The sequence below is a fragment of the Musca autumnalis genome, unplaced genomic scaffold (assembly GCF_047663935.1).
Source record: "Musca autumnalis isolate F117 unplaced genomic scaffold, ASM4766393v1 scaffold_1, whole genome shotgun sequence".
NCBI lineage: Eukaryota > Metazoa > Arthropoda > Insecta > Diptera > Muscidae > Musca > Musca autumnalis.
This window is the reverse complement of record NW_027411644.1, coordinates 17,453,206-17,481,204: the sequence shown is the minus strand read 5'-3', so window position 1 is coordinate 17,481,204 and position 27,999 is coordinate 17,453,206. Positions and strand designations below refer to the sequence as shown.

At 35.4% G+C, this 27,999-nt stretch overlaps 2 protein-coding genes across 25 annotated transcripts in view; one reads left to right on the top strand and one right to left on the bottom strand.

The window, feature by feature from the left end:
- The window catches only part of LOC141394267 (uncharacterized), a 187,728-nt gene extending 168,608 nt beyond the window's left edge, over positions 1 to 19,120 (top strand). For all 24 annotated transcript variants that reach the window (XM_073968423.1, XM_073968500.1, XM_073968589.1 and 21 more), the window contains 2 exons: positions 18,025 to 18,162; positions 18,243 to 19,120. In XM_073968423.1, coding sequence (XP_073824524.1) covers positions 18,025 to 18,162; positions 18,243 to 18,523 — 419 coding nt within the window. In that variant the 3' untranslated portion in view covers positions 18,524 to 19,120. The remainder of the gene's footprint in view (positions 1 to 18,024; positions 18,163 to 18,242) is intronic.
- Positions 218 to 27,972, bottom strand: Nasp (Nuclear autoantigenic sperm protein). Its single transcript, XM_073968597.1, has 5 exons — positions 27,781 to 27,972; positions 4,910 to 5,772; positions 4,674 to 4,833; positions 4,320 to 4,597; positions 218 to 1,366 (listed from the first exon to the last, which is right to left on the bottom strand). Exons 2-5 carry the CDS (start codon positions 5,708 to 5,710, stop codon positions 1,100 to 1,102), a joined length of 1,506 nt encoding a protein of 501 aa, XP_073824698.1. The 5' UTR covers positions 5,711 to 5,772; positions 27,781 to 27,972; the 3' UTR covers positions 218 to 1,099.
- Positions 27,973 to 27,999: the final 27 nt, after the last annotated feature.

Here is a 27,999-nt window from a genome sequence, read left to right as displayed (position 1 = left end):
AGCGAATGTTTATTGAAGGCAACAACAATCAACAAAAAAACAAGAAAAATATAACAAAGTTTTGCTTTGTAAGTTTCAAAGACGCGTGACATGCATGTGGTAAAAATTGAAGGTGAAGAATAGATAAACACCCGCCCTGTCTGCTGTATACGTACCACCTTCCTTGTTGTTGTGTTGAGTTGTGGGTTTTCAAAAGAAAATTCACTTGAAATTCTTCGGGGTTTTAAGAATAAAAAGATTTATTTTATTTCTTTTTTTATTATTAGCTTTATAAGTAGATGTGTTATCTTAAATACTATTTGTTTTTGTAATGAGGATTTTAAGCTTGAAGCTTCAATTCGAATGTGGCGAATAGTTATAAAATATGAGTGGTGTTGAAGCTTTCATTTAGACCACACAGATTTTTAGATATAATTTTCAGAAAATTTACATGCAATTAAAAAATCTTGATGTCCTATTCTCTGCGCAAAACTGTGTAGCCTAAAGCCAAGATGAAACGAAAATTAAGGACTTTGATATATTTTTATAATAATGTGCCCTATGGCAGTAAAACATAAAAAATATGAAAAAATGCAAAAAAAGAAACAAAACTCCTATCTTCGTTAAGGGGGGCGCATAAACAAAATTAACATTAAACCACTAACTAAATAGAATACATTCTCAATTTGCAAAAATAAAGTTTGAGCGCAACAAAAGTTTTTCCTTTTATATTTTTTCGTTTCATAAAGGAAACAGAATTCATGGGGGAACATAAATTTGGCTGATACAACAAAGTAACGGATAAAAATGAAAAAGAAAACAATTTCTACTTAAAACTTAAAATGTATGTTTATGTGTTTGTGTGTGTGTAAATATCTAGGTAGGAAGGTAGGTCCTTTTCACTGTCTGTGCAGTAAACAACAAAAGGAAAATAGGGAAAGTTCTCATAAAGATAAAAAACCAACTGAACTGAAAAGAAAAATGATACAAAGGTGATGGTGGCCTACAAAGATAGAGATATTACAACAAGGTGACCATTTTTTCTCTTGCTAAAATGTATTGTTGTTGCTGATGATGTTGCTGCTGCTGGAATGCACTTAATTTATGCCAGTCCTTGTAATTATACCGCTGGACGTTTGGCCGGTGAACAAGCAACAGCTGCCTCAGCTTCTGATGTGGATTCCTCGGGCTTCTTACGTTTAATTAAATGTGAAATATCTGTTGGTTTCGATGATGAAGTTATTGCCGCCGCAGAGCCGGAGGTAGATGTAGCGCCATCAGTTGCTGCCCCAGCGGCTGCTGCTGTTTTCGAAGTGCCAGCATCTGCATCTCCACTACTCATTGGCTTAATATAACTATCCAAGGCAGCACGCACTTCAGCAATATTCTGAAAAAAGAGAAGAAATGAAGCCATAAAATAAACAAAATAATTTCACAGGAAATTATTAGTAATTTTAACAATTAAGTTGAGAGCAAGTACCAAATGCAAACTATTATTTTTGGCTGAAAGAAAAAATAGGGCTATAGAAGAGTGCCGAAGATTAAGAACTGTGTACTCAATCAAGAAACACGAGTCTGTTTAAAGCCATATTTACATTAGAGCTTTTTGCCGCATTATCCTCCTTTATGAGAATTTATTTGGCGTATAGACCAGATTTATTAAATCCAGTCATATGTAAACGTACTATTAGAAAATCGGTCTGTCCTTTATATGCGAGTGAAATAAATTTATGTCCGCAGACTAGGGGGTGGATATGTATTTTCAAATCGGTGTTGAAATGGTACAATAACAAAAATGGCCACTCATAGACCATTCGGTCCATTGTGATCATCCAAAAAAATATAAGGAATCGAAGGGTGGAGGAGTAGCACAATTATGGCAAAAAGAAGAAAGAGTAGTAGTAATAGTTTTTGGAGTAGTTTAATATCCCTCCCACTCTCTCCTTCATTGAGTGGTTTAAATTCATTCATTTTAAATTAAAAAAAGTTTCTGTAAGGAGGAGTACAACTTAAAAGTCCCTTTACTCTTAATTACCCACAGTATTTCCTTTGCTTTTGAGTAGTATAGCATTCCGTCCTTAGTATTTTAAGCTACTATATTTAAGTCATACAAAGACTGAAAGACTGGCCATTAAGAATTGAAATAAACTGAAATTGAAAGGTGCGTTTTATAAAGATGTAGAAAATTGACGTTTATATAGAATTTGACGTTTCCAAGTTGCCCCGTCCAAGCTCTTGATGATGGGAACGGGCTCCACGTTTGTTTAAAATGGTAAACTTGTAGGAAAATGGTCTCCTCCTAGCATGCTATATCGCTTGCAAGCTTGTATTGGGTAACGACTTAAAAGATTTTCCATTGCCTCAGCCTCTTCTTCATCTTCGCAGAGCCTCCAGTAATACACCGTTGTCCATCGGTCCATATGCTGGAGAAAACATTAATATTACAGTGGACGATCATCGCCCTAATTGGTGATTTGCTCAAATAAGTGTATTTGTTCTGCTGATTGATAGAGTTGGCCAAATGGCTCTTGACACGCTGCTGGAACTCTTTGGCTTTTTCATAGAAGAATGTTTCATCTTTCCGAAAAAAGTGCCATATGTGCTTTGTCAGTGGTTGCTAGACTTGTTGACTCTGATTCATGTCTAGCGAGTTCATCTGCCTTCTCGTTTCCCAATCTGGCGCAATATACTGGTAGTCGCTGTACCCAGCATTTGTTAGGTTTTGCAATGATGTTCTGCTCTCCTGTACGACCTCTGACTTGATGCTAAAGGATTTTATGACTCTAAGAATCGTTTCACTATCCAGAAAGAAAGTCACCGGTTCCTAGAACTCAGCAACCAAACTTTTTATCAAATCTGCTGCCTTCCTGATCGCAAAGATTTCAGCTTGGAATACACTATAATCATTGTGCAACTAGTATAAGTGTTCAAGACCTAGCCTTTCATAGAAAATCCCAGCAGCAGTACCTTCTTACATCTTGAAGCCGTCTGTGTAGAATGCCAAAACGGCCAAAGGAGGGTTACTTCGGGTCATCTCTTATTGGTACAATGACCTACTCGTCTTCAAATCTCATGACTGGTGATATATAGATGCTAGATTTCTTTCACACGAGAATCCACTTTAATGTTTGGTCCAAATTCCCTTAGGATAACATCCACGCTCATGTGTGCGGTTGCCGCAAAGATTCAGTGTATTCGGCCTTAGAGCACTACGCTCTGCCTGACATTTAATGTTGGCTTTAAGAGTCTACAAAGAAAGACACCGGTTCAAAGATCTCTGCATCCAGACTTTTCATAAATTCTATTCTTCCTGATCGCGAAGATCTCAACTTGGAATACACTACAGTCGTGGTCTAACTAGTATAAGTGTTGAAGAACCTATCCTTTAACAGTAAACGCCAGCACCAGTACCTTCTTCCATGTCGGAGCCGTCTGTATAGAAGGATAGACCGCCATCGGTTACATTAATCTCTACTGCTCAACATCTTCAAATCACATGAAGTTTGCTTCCATTTCCCTTACATCCATGCCCATAGGTGCTGCCGCGCCAATGTTTCAGTTCAGCCTAAGAGCACTACGCTCTGCCTAACATTAAATGTTTGTTGGCTTGAAGAGTCCACAAAGATAGTCACCGGTTCAAAGATATCAGCATCCAGACTTTTTATCAAAACTGCTGTCTTCCTGATCGCGAAGATCTCAGTTTGGAATTCACTGCAGTCGTTATCCAACTGATTACGTGTTCAAGACTTAGCCTTTTTCAGTAGACTCCAGATATAGTCGCCAAGTTTCCCTCGGGGATCAACTTTAAATTTTGCTCCCAATTTCCTCAGGATGCATCCATGCCAATAGAAGCTGGCGCGCCAAAGATTCAGTTCATACAGCTTAGAACTCTTCGCGTTGCCTGACATGTAGTGTTGAGTCCCATAGGCCGATAACGAAGGTAGAATGCGTAACATAAAGCCCAAGCTTTGCACTTCAAAGCGAACTGTTTTGGTAGACTTTTCTGCACCCACAACAAATGGCCCCAAACGAAACTTTCGCTCCATAATGACCATGCAATTTTAAATAACTTGGTCTAAGAATTGCATTGTTTTTATGTCCCACCAACGTTTTTGAAGTGACGGGGAGACTTCTTTCATATCAATAAGAGAATCCAAAATAAAATATTAATTCTTTCTAAGCCTTATTATAGCCATCCGGCGTTATGTCCGCTAACGAATAAAAAGAAGGACTTAAGATTCCCACAAGGAATGTGTTGCGGATCGAGGATTCAGTCTTGCTTATAACAAGCCCATTTTGTTTTGCTGTATTTGTATTGTCGCTCCTGTTCCTGTTCTTACCTGTGCTTGAGTCTCCTCAATTTCCACGATTTTTGCTTCAATTTCCTGTTTAGTTTCTTCCATATCTTGGATATTATTCTTATCTTTATCTGTTAGATCTGGTTTGGCTTTGATTTCCTCAATTTCACCTTCAATTAATTTGCAGGCTTCCTTCAAGGAGGCAGCACCTTCTTTATTTGATTGTTGCATTAAGTAGGAAAGGCCAATTTTATAATGTATCTCAGCCATGGCACGACGATAATTGGCGGGTAATTCCTTGTAGATTGTGAGAGCTTTTTCTGCAAAAACGGACAAAGAAAAAAAAAAGAGGGTAAACAACTTTTCAAAGTCAAATAAAGTGGAGTATAAACTTACCATAATCCTCACGAGCAGAATCCAAAACATTATTTTCAAATTCAATGTTGCCCAATTCGGTGTGGACCTCAGCCAGATTTGAACGGCCAGCTTCGCCTTGACGTGAAAAGATTTTGGCTGCCAATTCTAAGATTTCCCAGGCCAATTGGAGATTTGAGGCCTGAGTGAAGAGAATAATAATTAAAATTGGTTATAAAAATATGTTAAGGTGCAATTCACAAAAAGCTCAAACTTACGGCCTCATTTTCTTCATCCTCATCGACAGCATCTTCTCCGGTATCTCCATTTGATGTGGAGGGCTTTTCACCATCATTTACTATGGCGGTACCATTGGTGGTTGCACCATTTGTTATTTTGCTTTCCTCTTCCTTATCCTTCTTTTCATCGGTACTGCTTACTTCTGATTCAGCAGCAGTTGCTTCTGCAGGTTTATCAACTTCCATTTTTTCTTCGGTTTTATCTTCGGCCTTTTCTTCGGATTTATCGGCCTTTTCTTCAGATTTCTCTGTAGGTTCCTCTGTAGGTTTTTCTTCAACTTTCTCTGTGGAATCTGCAGCAGCTGCATCCTCTTTGATTGTTTCCAATTTTGTGCCATTTTCTTCGGGTTTATCACCATTTGTTGCAGCAGCCTCTGCCTCCTCCTCTTCCTCTTCATCATCTTCCTCCTCATCGGGTACATCAATAACTTTGTTTTCATCCAAAGCCAATGCAATCAATGATTTTGCGTATAACAAATAAGGCATACCCAATTCATCGGACAATTCACCATGCAATTCTCCATAGAGGGCACAAACCTGGCTCAATTCATCAGCAGCTTCGGCATACGATTTGACCAAGAAATTACGTGAACCATGACTGTATAACTCTTTTGCTTTGAGGATTTTCTCAGAACGTTCTCTTTCAAGGGCAGCTTCTGATGAAGGGGGCGCTGCTGAATCAGTTGAACTGGCATCAGCGGCAGTGACGGCAGGAGTTTCCTCTGTAGCAGCGGGGGTATTGCTTTCAGCAACAACTGCGGCAGCTTTTTCATCCGACATTTTGTGTGTGGGTGTGTGCTTTTATGTGTTTTCCAATTTACAAAAGAGATAAAGAATAATTTCTGCAAAGATATAGAAAGAAAAAATATGCATATTAATTATTTTCTAGGCTATTCGTTGACGCCGTTCTTTTACCACATGCATGCATGTCGAATAATTTTATGAGCGACAAAATTCATGGCAACAACAAACAAAATTTGTAGCATTTTATTTCCAATCCTCTTTTTTTGAATTCTTTTTTTTCTAAGGATATGAAAGTAGATAAAAAGAAAGGCTCTTTATCACGTAGGTTGTACCGCAAAAATTATCATCTCTAAAAATCATTCTAGAATATTTCCAAAAAAGAGATTTTCCTTTTAAATTCAATATGCTTTTGAAACAAAACAAAAACAATTTGCATGAAAACGCTTGAAGCTTGTCTCGTTAGTGCTAAATGTAATTAAAAGCTTGCCATTTTATATTAAGTTGGGTACTTCCTTCCAACAATACATAACGATGTATGTATGTATAGCCCCTTATATATTGCATTTCCAATTAAAAAACCTAAAGCGTCAGTAGTAACTAAGTAATTGTTTAACTTGCTTTAACCGAAAATATGCTTGTAATGTTTTATTTTTAGTAAAGAAAAGCCCTAGGCCATTTCCGTTTCCTTTTTTGGTTGGGTTATTGCCAGTCTCGGTATGTGTGTGTGTGCGAGTCTGCCTGAATTTCACATCAAGTGTAAATTGTTTGAATTTCTATGCATTTCGTCTGAGGTCATAGATGAAAAACAACATGTACTGAATCACAAACTACATGCCAATGTCTGGCCGAAACACTTCATGGTCATCAACCATTCAACAGACAACAACCTACCCCATTCGGCCCACTATATGAACAAACAAAATAAATTCCCACTTTCCTTCAAAATATTCACCAAATAAAGGATTTAAATATTCAATCGAATGTGTTTCATAAAATGTGCCCTCTCTGTTGGGAATATTCAAACGAGGTACACATTGACTCAAATAATAATGGAATTTAAGTTAGAAGATCCTATTCTACTGAGACAAAAAATCACCTTAAAAGGAAAATTGCTGCAGGCAGATGACAGTATTGTAGACAAGGAGGAGTTTTTGGGTTTTGTGAACGAAAGAATTTATAATGGTCCTATTCTCTAAGACGATTCGAATTCAAATTCTTTGAAATTACTATCAAACTCCCGTTGTAGTAGAAAATGTTCATTTGATTAAAAATACACATAAATGAATAAAATATTTTTCAAAAACATAAGTTTGGTAGTAGTTCGAACGAAATTGTATTCGAATCGTCTTAGTGAAACAGGGCATTAGTCGAGTGAAACCACACAAGTACTGTCGCACTAAGTGCTACATTCCTTTCGGAGTGGACTTTATCATTGAACAAAATATAGAATTGAACAACTTTTTAAACCCATCTATTCTCCTATATTCTTTGGATAAGACTTTGGCAAAGACCGCCTCGAAACTAGAGAGACTATTTTGGTTGTTGCTGTGGCGGAATGTTGCATAAAACGCACCATAATTGCTAATTTGCTCTGCAGATCAATAAAGTTTGCCAAATTGTTGCACTTATATTCATTGTTCCATAATTTCTTGCCTCTTTGGTCGAAAAACGGGAACTCCTTTCCTTTACCGACCCACCGCAGAAAATTATGAAAAAATTACCACAGATAGTGCTTTTTATCCCGATTCCAAGCATGTATTGCTTTTGTTGCGGAAATGTATAATTCCCGAGATATGGGCCTCCAAAGATCCGCGAAGGCCCTAACCTATAACTTTGGCAAAACATCGCAGAACAAACAATTGAAAACAATTGCCACAGATAGTGCTTTTTATTATCCCGATTCCAACGATGTATTGCTTTTGTTGCGGAAATATATACTTCCCGAGATATGGGCCTCAAAATATCCACATTTTATACTGGGGTCTTTGTGGAACTTTGGAGGCCCATATCTCGGGAAGTATACATTTCCGCAACAAAAGCAATACATGGTTGGAATCGGGATAAAAAGCACTATCTGCGGTAATTTTTTCATAATTTTCTGAGGTGGGTCGGTAAAGGAAAGATAAGCCAAAAAAAGTTTCGTCTTCGACAAAAAAGTGACGTATTTGGTGTTTTGTTGGAGTCAGTGGTTCTTATGTTGACATACTGACTGTGATCCATGTCTAGCGAATTCATCTGCCTTTTCATTTCCCAATCTGGGTACCAGCAGTATAGTCGGAAAACATTTGTTAGGTTTCTACACTCAAGCATGGCCTCAGGTTTGATGCTAAAGGCTTGTCAACGACAGTCACTAGTTCAAAGGTCTCAGCATCCAGACTTTTTATCAATTCTACTTTTTGATCGCGAAGATCTCAGCTTGGAATACACTACAGTCGTTGTTCAACTAGTAGGAGTGTTCAAGACCTATGCTTTCACAGTAGACGTCAGCACCTGTACCTTTTTCCATCTTGGAGCCATCTGTATAGGATGACAGACCGTCCAGAGGAGGGTTACTTTGGTTCCAGTAATTTATTGGGGTTATTTTGAACGGACATTTTTTGCCTTTGTCCCTTTTCCACGTTTCAATTTGCGTTCAGATCAACCCCCTATATTTTGGATAACGATATCAACATCTTTCAATATCATGCCTGGTGATTTATCGTCGCTAGATGACCCTCGAGGTCTCATTGTAAAGTTCGCTCCTAATTCCCTTAGGATATGTATATTGTCCTTAATCCTCGTCCAATAAGAGCGCGTTTAAACAAGTCTGGTTCCGATTTATATACCCTCAAGGCCTGGGTAGATAAGCAACCTCGTCTGTTTTCCTTGTTGCCTGCTTCATTTCTGACATAAAAAAATAAAAGAATAAAGAAGGCCAAATTTCGAACTGGGTTGCCCTTATCTTTCTTCCCAGGCATATGCCCCTTCGGTTACCTCTCACATAAAATTTCAAAAAAAATTTTAGCGAAAGTCCAGTTTAAGGACATTTATCCGATCGTATAGATATTTTTGCTACAAGTTGTAACCAGGCAAGACAGCCGAGATCATCATGAAGATCTAGATAGAGTTCCAAAGGTATAAGCGAGAACCGTAGATCAACGAATCTACCTGGCAGGCTTGAATAGCAGAGAGACTATTCTTTTTTTTCATTTTCATTTCATTTATTCATCAATTGGTGCCACCGTGGTGCAATGCTATGCATGCACACCCGCCTTGCACGCTGAAGGTCGTGGGTTCGATTCCCCGGCCAGGCAGCATCAAACAATTTTCAACGGTGGCAAAATACCCCTTAGCAATGTTGGCGACATTTCCTGAGTATTTCAGCCATGTAAAACTTCTCTACAAGTGGTGTCTTAAGACACGCCATTCGGACTCGACGATAAACTGTTGGTCCCATATCATTGAGCTAATATGAATCGGGGTGCACTCATTGATATGAGAGAAGTCTCCCTTGTCCCACCATCAGGGATGTTTGTGGAACAATTATTACAGAGGAACCAGATAACTGAATAAATAAACATATTTGCGTTGCTACAACAACTGATAAGCAGGATATCTTAGGAATAAGTATCCGATTTGGCCCATCGGAATTGTCTTCCAAACGTACACATACAGGGTGCTTATGAATGTAATAAACTCCCTGTGAGTTTTGTCTTTCTGCCGTTTCAACTTATAGGAAAAAGTGAGAAAATTCACGGGGAGATGATATTCATAATTGGACTGTTTGAGGGTCGTTTTGAAATTTTTACCGAAGGTATCTTGTGGCAATGTTTACAATTTTTTTTCATGAGCAAGTCCATGCATCTTGACATAGTGGTTTATAAAAGTTTATAAAATATTTTACGGTGACCAACAAAAATGGCTTATGGGAGTGACTGATATTAGACCAATCTTTGTGAAAGTGACTGACATTGGTCGAGCTTTTCGAAGATGGACTTTATAGGACAACTTCTTCCAGTTCATCCCTCGCAAAAGTTCAAAATTTTCGCTTAAGTGCAGTTTAAGGGTTGTTCGAGGATTGTTTTAAAGTTTTCTATGAAAGTAGTCCTTGAAATCCTGTTTACAATGATATAATTATTTTCATGGGTCAGTCCATGATTCCTGGCGTAATGACCCATACATAAGCTATGACAAATTCTACGGGAACCGACTAAAACCTCTGTTTCCAAGACAACTATTAAAAGAAATTTCAACAAAAATTAGATCCAATTCCAAAATGGATAAATTTATTAGCAAAACGATATTTGTCTGTCCATAGATACTTGTCTCAATTCACACTGGCTAAGAGTAGGGTAACATGGGGAAACTTCGCAACTGGTGCGCCTTCGCCAGCGCCGATTTCATTGATGCTACATAAAGATCGTCCAAGGGAAAGTATGAATTAATCGAAGATCTACAACTTTCCCTTTGACGATCTTCATGTAGCATCAATAAAATCGGAACTGGCAAACGAGTGGTGAAGCTGCCCCATGTTATCCTATATATCCCTCGGCAAAGTCGGCTAATACTTCTTTACTCGTTGAAAAGGTCATGCACGGAGTCATAGAATCTAGAATACTAATTTTATCATTCGATTAAAATAGCAATCAAATTAAGTCTTGTGCCAGACTATGAAAATTTTCATGAAAATGTTTTGAGCTTATGGGTAAGAATGGAGAAAGGTAGCACCTTCACCTCCGCTCTCTCCTAAAAGCTAAAATACTTTAATGTTTTATTTTCAGTCTCTGGCATAAGAGTATAAATAAATGATGTATAATAACAAATTGACCTTGTTCGAAACAATATAGAAGGAAAAACAAATAAAACCCCCCACTAAAAGAGAAAACTAAATGACATTTTTAGGTTTCTATCGTGTACAATTCAGTTTTATTTCCCCGTGATAGCTTTGTCGCTTTTATTGTTAATCTTAAACAGAAACCGAGTTGTTTTTTTTTTTTTTTTTTTTTTTTTCTATCAAGCGTATAAATATCAAGGACTTTTTATGTTGCATTTTAGTGTCACACAACAAAACATTAAAGTTTTGTTTTTAGCCGACACTGTAACTTTCTTGAGGTAAAGTTCAAATCTATAAACGGTTCAGTGATTTTCAAAAGGCGCGTAATCTGAGTGAAATTATGGCTTTCAGGGCTATTTAAATTAAGAAGATGGTTTGAAAAGGAGGCTATTCGTTTATTTAAAGTAGGTTTATTGATAATTATTTTAAATTGTAAATACTTAAACTGATTGCAATATTTTGCATTACGTCAATGAGTTAACGCTCTTCTGCATGCAATTTTATCAAGAATGTACTAAATATTTATAACATGAGGTTAAGTCAGGGTCAGCACATTTATTTACTGGAATTCCAAATAATTTCCGGTTATAATTTTACCAGAAGAAAAAAGGTAAAACATATACATACCTCAATTTTTTTAGGTTACATGGTGCGCTTTTGTAACAAATTTAAATGGAAGATGCTTGCACCTGGGAAGTTTTTGCAGATTCTGAAACTACAATATCCATAGATGAATTTCTATATTTCAATAATGGTAAAACCTACGAAAATACCATAAAGGTCAATCTTGTAGAGAATTTTGATACCTACAACATTTTCGTTAGTCCCCTTCTGATAGGACTTGCACATTGTAGTTTCAGAATCTGCAAAAACTTCCCAGGTGCAAGCACCTCCCATTTAAATTTTCTTCAAGAGCACAGTGATTAGTTTCGAATTGTTCTGTAAATTAACTCAAGTCTCGTTAATAAATCTATTGTAACATTTTAACCATATTATCATATTTTCGTTGCAAAAATAAATTACATAATCATAATTGTTATAACCACAATGTCAATTAAATCCTAATTCATTCAACCAAAATATATACTGCAGTGTGTATGCAGTGGTGTGAATAAATGGCCTCACATAACATATGTGTGGATATCCTCTTTATCATAAAACCCGTCCCTCACATGATTAATCTACCACACAGAGAATTGTGGCACGATTAGCATTATTTGGGTTATGATAATGCAGCAAAGCAATTACATTTCATTACATTTTGATGGTCAAAACTACACACACAATGGATGAATGGTCAAGCTGAGACAACTGACTGACAGTTGGTATGATGACGTGTGGTAGGTAGGATATATGCTACTATAAAGCAAAAGTTTAGTTGGTTAGAATATATGTTTAGAATATATGTTAAGTAAAATTACGTTAATTATCCATGACGCGTATTTGAGTTCATCTAAAAGCTGCCAAAGTGAGGTTATATAATTTGTTAAACACAAGTGGGGGTTTTTTAAGGGAAAATTGTAACAAATAAAAAATTATCCGTCCTGAAAATAAATGTGCTAAGAACAGATCCTAGTTTTAAAAATGTATAGCGTTCTCCTAAGGGGACAAATAAGCTTTGGAAGTTTCATAGTACGTTTTTAGATGTTTGTGGGGTACGTATTCGTAATTTTTCCACTGAAAGGCCTAACAAAGACAACTAAAAATTTAGTGCGAGAGATGTGTTAAGGAGTGGGCCAACTAAACATTGTGTTTTTTCATTCGGGGCCTATATCTCAGCAAGTATTGTATTCTTCTGACCACACGCTATTAAAATGTCCATATGCCATAGTCTATGTTGGTATGTTATAGTCTGATTTTGACTGTCATTCCTGTCGATAGTTAACGTGGCAATTTTCCATTTTTTGTATATGTGTGTGTATCGTGTAATCATAATCACAGGAACTATGAAAGAATAAAATAAAAATTTCAAAACAATCCTCGAATAGTCCTTAAAATGCACGTAAGCAAAGTTTCGAACTTTTTTGTGGGAGGTACCCGAAGGTGTTGTTCGATATATACCTTTTCTTGGAACATTATGTTTGAGAGCAATAATACGATGGGCAAAGGTGGGTCCACCTTTCGATTGTCGTGACCACAGCCATTTATGTTGGAAACTGTAGGTTTTTTTAGTGCTTTTGGACCATTATGTCTGGAAGCATTCACTTTCCCACGAAGTACATTATATCGCCTTCCAAATGATCTTCTAAAAGCCCGTAAACTCCACTTGAAACTTAAAAAATTTCAACTTTCACCTACGGACAGATCGAATGTATTTAAGGTCTCTTCAGAATTTTGTGGCCCTTTTTGGACATTTGAACTTGCCGACAAACATGTGGATTAGGAATTAACTGCATTAAGGCACAAATGTTGAACCTTTTTTGGGGAGGTACCTTAGGGAGGACCGATATGGGCCATTTTAGAAGTTGAACTAAATTTTGACAAAATATTAGGAGATCCAAAGTTTGGACCAAATAGGCTGCCCCATTCAACTGATATCGTCCTAGCATGTTAGTGACATTTTTTAAATATTGGGGAGAAGTACCGAAAGTTGTGGAGGTATTGGTCCCATGAAACTAAGTTGAATATAATATGACGAAGACCAAATGTTGGACCAAATCGGTTCGAGGTTTTTTTTCCTAAGAAATATGGACTTGCCCCTGAAAAAACCTTTACCGTCGTAATGGAGGTAGCGAATGCAAATAGCATCAACAAAAATCAAAGTGATTCGAGAGCAGGTCTTAAAGTGAACTTATCCAAAATTGTGTGTGAGAGGTACCGGATGGAGTAGACAAATATAGTCCATATTCGAACCTGATATATATCTAGTAGATATATTAGAATGTGCAAAGTATGGATTACATCGGTCACTTCCTTCAAGAGTTATCGTGCGCACAATTTTTCCTGAAGGTGTGGACCGATATGGCTTATCTTCGAATTTAAACTATTTGGACAAAATATTACGAAAGCCAAATTTTGGACCGAATCGGCAGATCCGTTTGAGAGTTATCTTGCGCTTTTTGCATCTTTCAAAATATTTTCTCAGGAAGTATGGACTTGCCCCTGATGAAACTTGTACCGTCGTGTGGGGATATGAACACAAGTTGTTGCAACAAAAAGCAAAGCGATTCGAGAGCAGGTCCTAATCTGAACTTATCCGAAATTTTGTGTGGGAGGTACGCGAAGGAGTGGACCTATTGAGTCCATTTTGGAAAATCATCAAGTTTAGTAGAAATTTCACGATGTGCTAAATTTTCCGAACATTTTCGAACTTTTGTGGCGGAGGTACCGGAAGGAGTGGACCGATATAGCCCATCTTCGAACTTAAACTAAGTTTGGACAAAATATTACGAAAGCCAAGTTTTGGATCGAATCGGTTGATTGAGAGTTATCGTGCGCACCAGCCAGACAGACGGACAGACAGACAGACGAACGGACATTGCTCAATCGACTCCAAATTGTCTGAACACATTTCGTCCAAACATACTTGGGGTCTAAAACCATTATTTCGATGAGGCACATTTTGCCCGTATGAAAGTGTATATCAGCAAAAATTTTTAAAATCGTCTTTTCCATTTCAAAAAAATCAAAAAAAAATTTTGATACTACATCTATGATTTTTGGTACATAGATTAAGAAAAAAATCGTCATTCCAAATCTGTTTTCGTTACCAACTTTGATTGTTGCGCGCAAAAGATATGACCGTTTTAATTATGCTAATTAGAAAAAATTCTAAAAAAATCGCGGCTTAATGTAGTATGCCAATTGTCGTTAACTGAATTGGCACCCTTTGAGAATATGCAAAAAAAATTCAAAAAGTTTCAATGGATTCGCGAAAAATTAAATTTGTTAAATAATTTCACGTATTTACAAACATATTTTTGAAACAATAGCGCTTATACTTATAAAAAAATTATAGCAGCATCCAGACATTGTGAGGAATAAAATGAAACCTAAGTCGTGAAGTTTGGAGCTATAGTATTCGTGTTATTTGCAAAAATACAATGAAAATGTGACGAAAAAAAAATAAAAATTATGTTATTCTAATTTTATTTTTTTATGGTTTTATAGGAAATGTTGAAGAAAAAATGATTGAGTTCTTCGTCATTTTCGTCCAAATTTCACGCAATAATGAAGATATTCCGTTGCAACAACTTTTTCACTTATAGTTTTCCTATTGGCGAATATTTTTAGAACATTATATTAAATCACAAGGAATTCCAATTGTGGCATAACATTAAAATAATGTTATATTGAATATTACAACATTTGAAACGCATAGAAACCGCGTAATAGTGGAAATCACAAGATGCGCATCCGATTGTCCAAAACAGCGAATCAATCCCTCTTATTTGATATACACTTTGTGAAATTCCATTTGACGACCACGATGTAGCATCAGTTGCATGTTAGGGTGCAAAAAACAGTAAAATGCCCATAATTTCCACGAAGTACATTTGCATCTTATGCGCATCCGATTTCAATGATCACCATTAAAAAATACATCATCCTATGTCATTTCAATGCGATCCATCAAGAACCGTGGATGTAGCATCGCACTCAGTTTTTAGAAAAAATCTATTATATCTCCGGATTCGCGAACGTTTTTCAATATCTGTTTTCGCACATTTTAAATATGCGTTTCGCTCTATTTATCTAAGTAGGAATAACACATCTAAAACGCGTCTAAATACGCGATATTTTCAAAAATATTTTTTGCATATTTTCGAAATTTGAGGGGTATCATATCCGCCGATCTAGTGGATGGATTTAGACGCGCAAAGGCTTGTTAGATTCAGAACGTAAAAAAACTAAATTCACGCGGGTTTCCACTGAAATCGAAAGACATTTGTATGTTTTGAATCCAAAAAACTGGTTTTTAAAAAAAAAATACGCACAAAAATTTCGATTTTAAGCTGAGATTGTTGTGAACCTTTGAAGGCTACACGCCCGAGTTATACATCAAAAAATGCGTTATCGCGAGTACTACAATCTCATAATCAGTTTTTAAACGAGTACAGTTGCGCGTTCCGATTAGAGCAAAAATTCAAAAAACCCAATTTTTCAGTCTTCAAAATGTCAGCATCCGTTTGAGATTGATGCGGTGGTTATATTAAAAAATCATACATTAGAAACTTCATCTCTGAAGTGTATTCTTTAACTTCTTCTTTGAACATTATACTCTACATTGTATTGTAAAGCCACTAATTGAAAATTGTCTTCAAAAAACTCGTTTCCTTCAACGATTTTTTTCTATTTTTTTACATTAATATGACCACAGCTTCCGCTCAAATTATAATTTTAAGAAATCCATCGGTGAATCGTGCTAAAACAGTTTATTTTACCTAAATGCGTTCAAAAGTTATGGTATATTACAACAATTCGCGAGATACAATACCCCATACCTCAGTTTCAACAGAAGTAAATTTTCTACAAAAAGGCCGATATACCCTCGTTAGCATAAATGCTGAGGGTATAAAAATCGAACAAAATTTTATTGGCTTATTTTGAAATACAAGTAGTATAGAGTATGCAGAAATTTTAGTCAATCAAAGCAAAATTGGCTGAGATGACCGTTCAAAGTGAAGAACCCGTTGTGTTTTATGTATAGAGGCGCAACTTAAAATGCGTTTTTCTTGAAATGGCATTTGAAGTCGGTGCTAAACGATAGCTCGAAAACGAATGGACCGATCTTCATATACTTTTGTGAGCTATTAAATACGTAAAAATCTTATATTTAAGCAAGACAGATTTTTTTTAAATTTTTTTGTCCGAGCTTTGGACAAAAAAACGGTAAAACAGAATTTTTTGTTAAAATCGAAATGTTGATTTTGACAATTCAAAATTTGTCCTAAAATAGATTTTTTCATTCTGTTCCGCTTAAAGACAAGATTATTAGGTTCTTAATACGCCCACAAAAATACGAAAAACCGACCAATTCGTTTTTGAGCTATCTTTGGCACGGCAAAGCAATTTTTTCAAAAAGAGGCTTTCGCAGGTGCGAATAAAAAAAATTCGTAATAAGGTGTTGGACTCAATTTGTGGTTTTCTACTTTTTAATTTCGCCAAAATCAAAAATTAAGAATTCACTAAAAGTACTATACCCAGCGAGCTATGTGGATTCTATTTAATTAAAATATATTATTCAAATATTATTACAGTTGAAAATTGTTCTTGTTCTATAGCGCTTTACGTTAAAATAGCCAATTGTTTAAGAGCAGCTACTTGTTATTCTCTTTTATTTTCATTGGCTTGCAACATCATCTCCTGATAATCATATTCATCTGGTCTTGCTGCTTATAGATTTCATTAATATTAATAAATATATATAAAAAACAACCTTTTCATTAATAAAAAAAAAAAACTTCCAGATATTTTGTTTATAAACCACACTTTGTGCAGTAGAAGAAAAAGTACACTATTTCATATTAATATTGCGCAATGCAAATAAAAAAATTAAAGACAATATCTATTACAACAATCTATTACAATAAAAATTAAAATATTTATCTATTCGCATCGTATTCGCCTTAATTTGTCCTAAATTGTATGCATTTAAATGTGTGGCTTATAAGGGTAAACATAATTTTGCTGTTGTCAAAGGTGGCAGTATTATTTGGTAAACATCGTAAAAGAATCTAACGCAGTAGATCGTACTCAAATGGAATATTTCGGAAAAGAATGTTAAAAGAAAAAACTAAGCGGTCCTACGCCTGATTGAGGAACTAACAATATACATCTTTTTGAATGCTTCAATAGAAAGATGGCAAGAAGATGGCAAAAACATTGACTACATACTCTTATGGTAGGTTTCTGACTTAAGAGTCGATTTATGCAAGATCACGTAGTAGTTCGAGATGGACTCTACATTTAGGTTTATAACACTTCGTCAGACTATGTCATAATTCTATGGCAAAACGGAAGTTAGTTTACTACTCAAAAACTTTCTGCACAGAGTTGCAATTACTTTATTTTCTCGCTTCCAAATTCGTCAAAATTGTCCCATTCATGCAGCATTGGTACCAGCAGTAACCACCCACGAACGAACTCATTTGCATACATTGAAATTCAAACGTACAATTGGCAAACATAAAACAAAATTTTTTTGGGCAATATTGAAATTCCGTATTATTTACTACTCGGAAACTTGGATCTTTATAACGAAAATTGTAGAGATAATTATAAAATCAAAACGATACAATGTTCTGTACCCAAAACCCAATAAGGCTTTTATATTTCGTTTGTAAAAAAAGGCACCAATCAACCGTGAAAAAAGTATCACGTCCAACTGCACCTTGGACAACAGCAATGTAAGACACTCTCCTTATGTATTTATGCACTTTGTTTTCTTAACCTTTGACTTTTAATAACTATTTTAAATTCAATTTTCCATTTTCAGATGTAGAAGTAGCTAATCGAAATAATACTAAAAAAAATACAAATAAAAAAAATATTATTTTAATTAGATAAAAATTAATTTAAATTTTCCATTTTACAGGAATGCAAAATTTGTCAATTTCCTGTTCACTGGTGTGTCTGATAATATTGGGCAGTGCAGCCTTAGTGGGAGCCTTTGGCGTTTGTCAAAGGCAAATAAGTGCAATTCTAATAACGGGAGTTATGTATTTATTGGCAGGTATTTACATTATTACGCTTACGCTTATTGATAAAATGTTTATAAACATTCTTCTTTTATTTTCTTTTTCCCTTTTACAGCATTGTTTGCCTTGTTCACATTGATGATTATACACTTTAAACGGCAACAAGGTAGACCTATGCTGGATAGTGATTACGATGGCACCGTGGATGGAATTGTGGCCCGTCCCGGGGGTCCAGCTATTATGGCTAAAAATCTACTAGGTGCCCGGGTATTTTTAACATCTTGGAGTTTGGATTTGGGCTGGGGTGGTGTGGTCTTATGTGCCATTACCTCAGTTCTGTGGATACTACTATCCAAGATAATGCGTTATAATCCATTTTCAACGTTAATGATTTAAGAGAGTCAAACAAACACAGCTACACACACTAGCGAAGCAAGTTTATGGCAACAAAGAGTTCTCTTAAAGTTTAACAAAAGAACTTAACACCATTTAAATTCTTCAGTGTTTTTTTTTTCTTGAAGAAAAGTTTGTGTTAAGTTCTGGTGGATTGATTGCAAGTTTTCGAGTACCTTAAGATTTATTAACAAAACAAAAAGGAAAACATTACAAAATGGGAATTATTGTATTATTATAAGCTTTTCATTTACAGTGGAACAAGTAAACCAAAAAAAAAATCGAGCAACCAACTCCGTATAAAGAAATCAATAGCATTAAGTATTTGTGTAGAGGAATTTACAACAAGAAACATTTTATGGAAATTTCAATTAGATAAATTAAACCCAAAAACTAAGCAACAAAATTTGTAGCCTAACATGCTAGATGATAATAGCTATACTACTGACACATTTGTAAAAATGAAAGATACCAATAGCCAAGCTAAATTTCTTTTCATGCAACCCCATTAAAACTGAGTGATTCATAAATGGAATCACTTGTTTCGAATGCATCAATTATGTCTTTACAAAAAAAAAAAAAAAAAAACACTTTTAAAAACTATCAACAAAAGAACCAATTTGCTTATTACCATTTTTTGAAAATAATCTTTTATATTCATGTTCTAATATTTCAAGCTACATATTAACTTTTCTATTGTTAACAGTTTAAAAAATAATGTGGCATATTTATTTGGTATTCTTAAAATGATTTATTTTCATATAAAAATGTTGTTTTTGGCCGTTCTTGTCATATTTCGTCAAATGAAATATGCCACATTACAAATACACTGCAAAAAAAACTAAAACATACTCTACAAATTGCCTTGTAAATTTAATTAAAATAATTCTGTGAACAAAATTCGAAATTATAAATGCTATCTATTTAAATTAAATTTATAAAAATATTTTTTGCATATTTTATAATAAATTTAATACCAAAAACAAACACACAATTCTTGCTTAAAGCTCATTTTAGTAACAAACTACGTATATTCTTATAACTATCAAACACACCATTAACGAATTATTTTATTATTATATACAAAAATTATTGTATTGCTAAAAACTATACAACTCTAAACAAAGCGAATCAAATGGCCTTTATTTTCCAAAGAAAATCTAATTAAAATAAATTCTATAACAAAACTATAAATATTATATTTTTATTAATATTCCCAAAAAAGCTAAAGATAACACTAAAAATAATTAGTCTATCCCAATGTAACAAAATACAGTTTGTCTATATGTTAAATATTACCTACATACATATATAATAAAAATATTTTATAGATATTTATCATTTCATTTGCCGCAGAAAACAATACCCAAAAAATTCTAAATAATTAAACCTTTTTAATATACTTATTTTGTTAAGTTTCAACAAAATATTTACAGTTTAACAAAAATATTCATAGTTATAAAAATAGTAATAAACGAATACAAAATAACACTACTATTTTTTGACATACAAGAAACAAAACAAAAAATTCTGTTAAACGAAATATTAAAATGCAATGCTTTTATTGCTTTTTAAACAAAAAACAGCTCTAAGAAACAACAACACATAATTTATACATCAAAAAATAAAAAAGGTAAAATTGATAAAAAAAACACAAAGATGAAAATAACCATGAAATGAACAACAACAAAATGTATTTTTATGTAAACGCTTTGCCTTAAGAGAAATAAACCAAACAAAAAAAGTAAAAATAAACTCGAAATTATCTATTAAAAATAAAGTGGAATTTATTTCATGTAATTAACATTGAAGAAAGCCTTTTAAATTTGGTTCCAATGGGTGGGTGAGTTGTGCAATTCGAAAATAAAAACATTTTGTATTTTACATTTGTGCGCAATCTGCTTCCATATTTTGTCAAGCTCTTTTGAAAGTACATATTTAGACTACTACTGCCCATGACATTAGAATCATTCTAGGCGATTTTAATGCCAATATTGGAAAGGAGAAATCTTTGGCCCAACAGTCGGGAATTTCAGTCTCCACAGTGAAACATCTGACAATGATATGAGGCTGATATTCTAGCGGCAAAAAACATGGTAGTTAGCAGTACCAGATTTAATCATCTCGATATTCATAAGGGCACCTGGCTATCTCCAGATCAAAGAACAAGAAATCAAATTGATCATGTAGTGTTAAATGGAAGACATTCATCGAGCGTGTACATCCAACACAATCGTTCCGAGGCGCAAACATTGAGAAACGTCTTTTCCGCAAGAAAAAGAGAGAAATGGAAAAGCGGCAGTGTGAAAAAATCTAGATGTACAGGAGCCAGAATGAAGTCCGAAAATTCTACCAAAGAGTCAATCATCAAACTGATGGCTTTGGTACAGGCACATCCTCCTGTAGAGACCAGCAAGGTAATCTGGTAACAGATACAGATAGCGTGCTCAGGGTATGGAAGGAACATTTCTCCAAGCTGCTGGTATCCAATAGTAGCGAAGACGATGATACCACAGATCCAATCCCAGAAGATGGTATAGAATGTATACCGCCCGACCAAGATGAGGTAAAAACATCAATCAAGCGGCTGAAGAATAATAAAGCAGCAGGAGCCGATGGCTTACCACCCGAGCTCTTTAAAGCCGGAGGCGACGCGCTGATAAGGTGTATGCATCTGCTAGTTAGCACCATCTGGCAGGAAGAACGCGTACCCGACGATTGGAACCTGAGCATCCTGTGCCCCGTCCACAAGAAGGGAGATAAGACTGTATGCTCTAACTATAGGGGCATAAGTCTTCTCCCTATTGCCTATAAGATAGTGTCAGGGATATTGTGCGAACGACTAAAGCCAATGGTCAACGAAATAATTGGACCATACCAATGTGGCTTTAGACCTGGCAAGTCCACCATTGACCAGATATTTACCCTGCGGTAAATCCTAGAGAAGACCCAAGAGATGCAGAGATGCACATATCACCTTTTTGTCGATTATAAAGCAGCATTCGACAGTCCCCTCCGATGAAAGGTATTCCATGCAATGCACGATGGGGCCAATAGCAGGTTTTCGAGGCAAAAAGTCAATTTTTGAAGTGAACAATTGCTTTGTTATCCATGTGTTCTCTGGAGTATAACTTTTGAGATCTAGGTAGATCTAGGATATTATATATATGTGGTGAAAGGTATTAATGTGTACTATCATTTTGTGAAAAAATTAGCTGCGCCTATCTGCTCCTTTTCATAAAAATCTGATTTCAGATGTCGTAATACTTAAAAATATGGAAATTTTTATGTTTTGGTTGGCGAATAATCGGAAACCCATTAATGTTACCAATTGGATTTCGGAAAAATTTAATAGACGTATATAATAATAATAATATATAATATCAAAGATATCGCAAACTTTGGCTTTTGTGTCGGAATCTTAGCCGATTTTTACTAAATTTGGAACCTTTTTTTTATTAACTTATAACAAAGCACAGACAAAACCATGAAATTTGAACATATGTATATAGGGGAGCTATTTCTATATCTGAACCGATTTCAATATAACTTGACAAACTTATTTGTAGTCCGAATTCCGTAAAATTTTCCAAATTTTATTGTAATTTGATGGAATTTGCATGCTTGGTCAATCATTTTCCTGAAATCGGGCGAACATATATATGGGAGCTATATCCAATTCCGAACCGATTTCAATATGATTTGCCAAAAATGTTTCTAGACCGAAGTCCGTCACACATTTCAAATTTCATCAAGATTGGACATACATAGCGGGATTGGTGCACCAAATACCTAAAATCGGGCGAAAATATATATGGGAGCAATATCAAAATCTGAACCGATTTCAATATAACTTGGCAAACTTATTTGTAGTCCTAATTCCGTGGTATTTTCCAAATCGCATAAAAATTGGGCAGAATTTGCGTGTTTGGTCCATCAATTGCTTGAAATCGGGCGAACATATATACGGCAGCTATATGTATATATGAACCGATATGAACCAAATTTGGCATATTAGTTTCTAAGCCCATTATAAACATCTGTACAAAATTTGGAAGGTCTAGCTTGCCCCAGTGATTTGTTGCCTCGAAAACCTCTCATTGGCCCCATCGTGCAATGTCTGAATTTGGTATCCCCGCAAAGCTCATCCGGCTTTGTAAGATGACTTTAACTGATATTAGGTCCACAGTTAAAATTGGAAAGATCCTCTCCGAACGCAAGTACCCATGCTTGTACGGTACTTGCGGATGAGCTTTGCGGGGATACCAAATTCAGACATTGCATGGAATACCTTTCATCGGAGGGGACTGTCGAATGCTGCTTTATAATCGACAAAAAGGTGATATGTGCATCTCTGCATCTCTTGGGTCTTCTCTAGGATTTACCGCAGGGTAAATATCTGGTCAATGGTGGACCATACCAATGTGGCTTTAGACCTGGCAAGTCCACCATTGACCAGATATTTACCCTGCGGTAAATCCTAGAGAAGACCCAAGAGATGCAGAGATGCACATATCACCTTTTTGTCGATTATAAAGCAGCATTCGACAGTCCCCTCCGATGAAAGGTATTCCATGCAATGTCTGAATTTGGTATCCCCGCAAAGCTCATCCGGCTTTGTAAGATGACTTTAACTGATATTAGGTCCACAGTTAAAATTGGAAAGATCCTCTCCGAACAGTTCAGTACCAAAAGAGGACAAAGAGACAGCCTTTCGTGTGACCTATTCAACATTTTGCTGGAAAAGGTAATACGAAATGCAAATGTCAAAAGAAATGGCACAATTTACACCAATAGCCACATGTTACTTGCTTATGCTGATGACATAGACATCATGGGACGATCAGTAAAGGAAGTAACTGATACCTTTAGGAAGGTCGAAGCAGAATCTGCGAAAGTGGGTCTGGCGGTAAACGGCGAAAAGACCAAATTGATGGTGTCGACGTGCAAAGCGTCCATAGAGCTCGGACCAACTGTGGAAGTTGGTACCTACAATTTTGAGGTAGTTAAAGACTTCGTCTACCTCGGCACTGCCATAAACACAACAAACAACATCAGTTGTGAAATAAGAAGAAGAATTGTATTGGCAAACAGATGCTACTATGGATTAAGTAAGCAATTTAAAAACAAAGCCACATCTCGTCAAACAAAAATAACACTATACAAAACGCTGATACTACCCATGCTAATGTATGGCTCCGAAGCATGGGTACTTGCGCAAGCAGATAAGGCAGTGCTTTTTGTGTTTGAGAGGAAAATTCTTCGAAAGATCTACGGGCCGATTTGCGTTGACGGTGAATATCGACGTCGTATGAACCACGAGCTGTATCAGCTATACAAAGACATGAATTTAGTTAAACGTATCGAGATGCAACGATTGCGTTGGCTAGGCGATATAATAAGTATGAGCGATGATAAACCCGCTAAAAAGTCGTATGAATATATGCCACATGGCGGTGCACGCAGAATCGGCAGGCCTAAGCTTCGATTGAGCATACAAGTTGATGAAGAAATGAAAAGGCGCGGTATTCCAAAAAGCGAAGCGAAAAACAGAGAGGAATGGAGATCTTTTCTTAGTTCGGTCTATGGAACAAATTTTCTGTAATGGGCCAGCTAAGTAAGTAAGTACATGTTCTGAAGAGTTGTGTATTACATTCCAGGGAATATTTTTCCAAAAGAAAATATTCAGAAAAAATTACCGGTTTGGAGATACGGTGCGAAATGTATAAAAATTGTGGAATTTTTGTATATATTTTGAAATTTGAGGCAATAAATGTAGTTTTTCGAGTTCATTATTTCTCCAAATATTTTATTCTTGTCCTTATCTACAAATTTGCTTCAGAGGTCAGAAGAATATTCGCATTGGTTTCAGAGATATAGCAACGAATTTCTTTAAAAACTCAATATTTAATCATGTTTAGATGGGGCCATAACATCCGAGCTGGATCTGACACAACAAAACCCAACTAGGGTTTTTTGTCGTTTGGGTCTGTACTTTCAAAAAATCATCGGTTCGAATTGTTTGCACAAGATCACCTTAAAAATGTTGCACAGTGTTATTAGATGGTCATATTAGCCTTAAATTGTAATTTAATCTAAAATGTTTTATAAATACCAATTTAGAATTTGGGATTGACTTGAACCCAACGTAAATGAGGACATTTAAGGATTATATAATGTGTGAATTTTGTGATAATAATTATTTTCTAAAAGCTATATTTGTCATTTAAGTAGACGAATACATTTCAAATAAAAAAGTTTATTTTTAAGTTTTCTTGTTTCGCTTGTTGACCTTTGGTTATGCTGGCAATCAAAACACAGGATTTTATTGTTTCTTCCAGTGCTTCTTACGCACTGGCAAAATCATTGCTGTTGATATTTGAATGTGAGGATGTATCCACATAAGTAATTTACAGTGGCTTTGAATATGGATAATATAATTAATTGTAATAGCTTCTTTATTGAATTGAGAAGGGTTGTTTCTATTTTTAGGTTTCATTTCTGAGAAAAACAGGTAATTTTATACCACATAGTGTTGCATTGGAAAAAATGGAAGGAGTCAAAATTAAGTCTTGAAGATTTTCACAGATCCTTTTTTGTCTATAGCGTCCGGTATTGGCACAAAAATGGGTCATTCCGGCCATTTCGAAGTCCATATCTCAGGAACTACTCATGAAGAAGTTTTATGATGTTTTGACCAAATCGCATACTCAATTCATAAATAATCGTGCTCATAAATCACTTTAGTTGGGTTAGTTTTAGGCCATTGCGATTACCTCAGGAAGTATGGACTTGCCCTCGAAAAGAATTGTACTTTTGCAATTGGGGCCGCGAGGAAAACCAGCTACAAAAAGTAATCAGAACTATCTGAGACAATTTTTGAAATTTTGTACGTCCGCCTTGTACTCAGAAGGTCTGCGGTTCACTGCCTGACTTCCCAGAATTTCAGTCATGAAAAACTTCTTTACTAGTGGTGTCGTAAGACACGCCATTCGGACTATTCGGGTTTTCCTAAAACTCATAAAAATGCCAATTTGAGTAAAAAATCTATAATTAATATGGAAAACGGCAGGAAAAAACATACAGTTAGGGACAAAAGTTAACATACACCCCATAAATCTCGGGTTTTAGGATAAGTAATGATTTTTATGAAATTCTAAGTATGCGTTTTATTTCTTCTCAGTAATAAACAATATTTGAAACAACAAAAGCATATTCCATTGTACAAATAACGGTAAATTTACAAAAACCAAAAAATGATGGGGACAAAAGTTTACATACACCGCAAGGAAATATGTGTATTACCGTAGAATTTATGGAATTAGGGGTAGTTTACACTATATGTAAATGTCATATGACATGAAATTTTCCATCATTATATAGTCGCTAATATGTGCAATATTGGGGATTTTCCTTACGCCATTTACTTTGTGCGTCCACACCAGCAAAAATGTAATACTTTACGTCTCCACATTGCCTGCGTTGGTAGATATGGAATGTTTTTATTTCGTGTCATATGACATTTACATATAGTGTAAGCTACCCCTTAGCAGCAAAATTTATATATTTTGTTGTTTCAGCGAACGTCTTTTTGGGGGTTAAATGTCGTTATTTTAGGTCAGAATTCTTGTATTCCTCATCAAAGCTGACCCTTGCTTAATTCTTTGCGTTTTTAGGTATTGTACTTTATAAAAAGCACAAAATTAGTGTCAGATGGCAAATCTTGAGACTCTAGAAAGCTTTGAAGTTGTTCTTGTTCATAATATACCTTCCTGGACGTCGATAATGTACTTTTTTCCTCAGATTTCGCTAGAAGTTCATAGATTCCGCAGAATTCTTTGCGCAAATTACATCCAGAAGGCATTGAAGTGCCTTGTAATATGGTATGATACAATCCTGGGACATCAATTGACTCAGAAATGTAGAATTATCCGAAACTTTTCGCCCCTATAGTGACGGTAATGATCATAGTACAAAAACGACATTGTTCACGGTACAAATTTCATGCTTTTTTGGTAGTGTTTATATTTTGATCCAATGGAAGCTTCGGGAGCAGGTTTGTAACAGAATATGTATTTCACATTTCTGGTTCATTTGACGTCCAAGGATTGTATCAGACCATATTACAATTCAAGGCCTTCTGTATGTAATTCAAAGTGAGGCAGAGCTCTCTTGTGAGTCACAATGCCTTCCACTGATGTAATTTGCGCAAAGAAGTCTGCGGTCTGGGTACATCGGTGTCATTTAAAATCATTTAGATGAAGATGGTGTCTTTGCCCGCTCTCCATTCAAATAATAAATTACAAGTAGGTACTGCCGGTATTTTTCACATTGAGTTTGTACATAAAATAAACGTATTTCACATGAATACAAACATTTGCACATCTCTCGCACACACATAAATGTGTTCATGTACAAGAGTTAAAATCAAAACGTGTTTCATTTACAAAAAGTTCATACATCCATACAATGAACCAACCAGCAATCCATCCATCCAAACAATATGCATACGGAATTCTACCTACAGATGTGCTGCTATACAAATGTTGTACATTTTTTTCAGAAAAATTAAATAAAATGAAAAGCTATTTTACATGTATTTGTTATTGGACAAAATTTAAAATGCACGATAAAGTGCAATGACATTGTTTGTTAAAAGCGCGCGAGCGTGGGGAAAGAAGAGCAATTGCAGCAGCAGGTTCGTTACCATTTAACGCACAATAAACAGATTGAACGTGCGGTCATTTTAATGTTTTGTTCCATGTTATGGGATGATTAATCTAATCGTAAACAGTTTGAGTTGGTAACCCTGTTTAGTGTTTTGTGCAAAAAACAAACTTTGCAGAAAGCATCTGCAAAGAAAAAGGGCGCAAAAAAACTACCAACTGAAGATGTTCCGGCATGCGGTGACGCTGTTGTTTCAACACAGACTGCGACACAGCTGTCAACAGTTTCTTTTCTTGTTTTTGCTATGCACAGAAATTTGTAGAAATTTCAGTTTTCATAACTAGCACGCACATTGAAAATACCAGAAATTATGAAATTTCTCATCACTTGATAGGTATATCAATGCAAACAAACAATAGAATCAAGTTCATTCAACTTGCAAATAATTTAATAAAATCACAAAATCCCTGTGCCCGTTGTAAATAATTAGTAATCAGCACACAAATAGCATCATCTCAGAAAAAATGCAATAATTGTGACATATTTTTAATCGTTGGCAATTTTGTAAATATCCATAACTTCCGGTCACTCACCTTAGAAGAATCACTCGAGTTTTTTCCACAAATTTATTAACACTTTTTTTCTTACAAACGTATTTTCTTTCAATGTTCTGTAATGTCGAACAAACGTTCACAAATGCTTGCAATGAAATATATTTTTTTGCAACTGAGGAGTGCGTTCACAACAATAAATGGCGGCTCAAGGCAATGTTGCAAATTTTTGGCATTATTTGTCAGCGTTGCCACATCTAT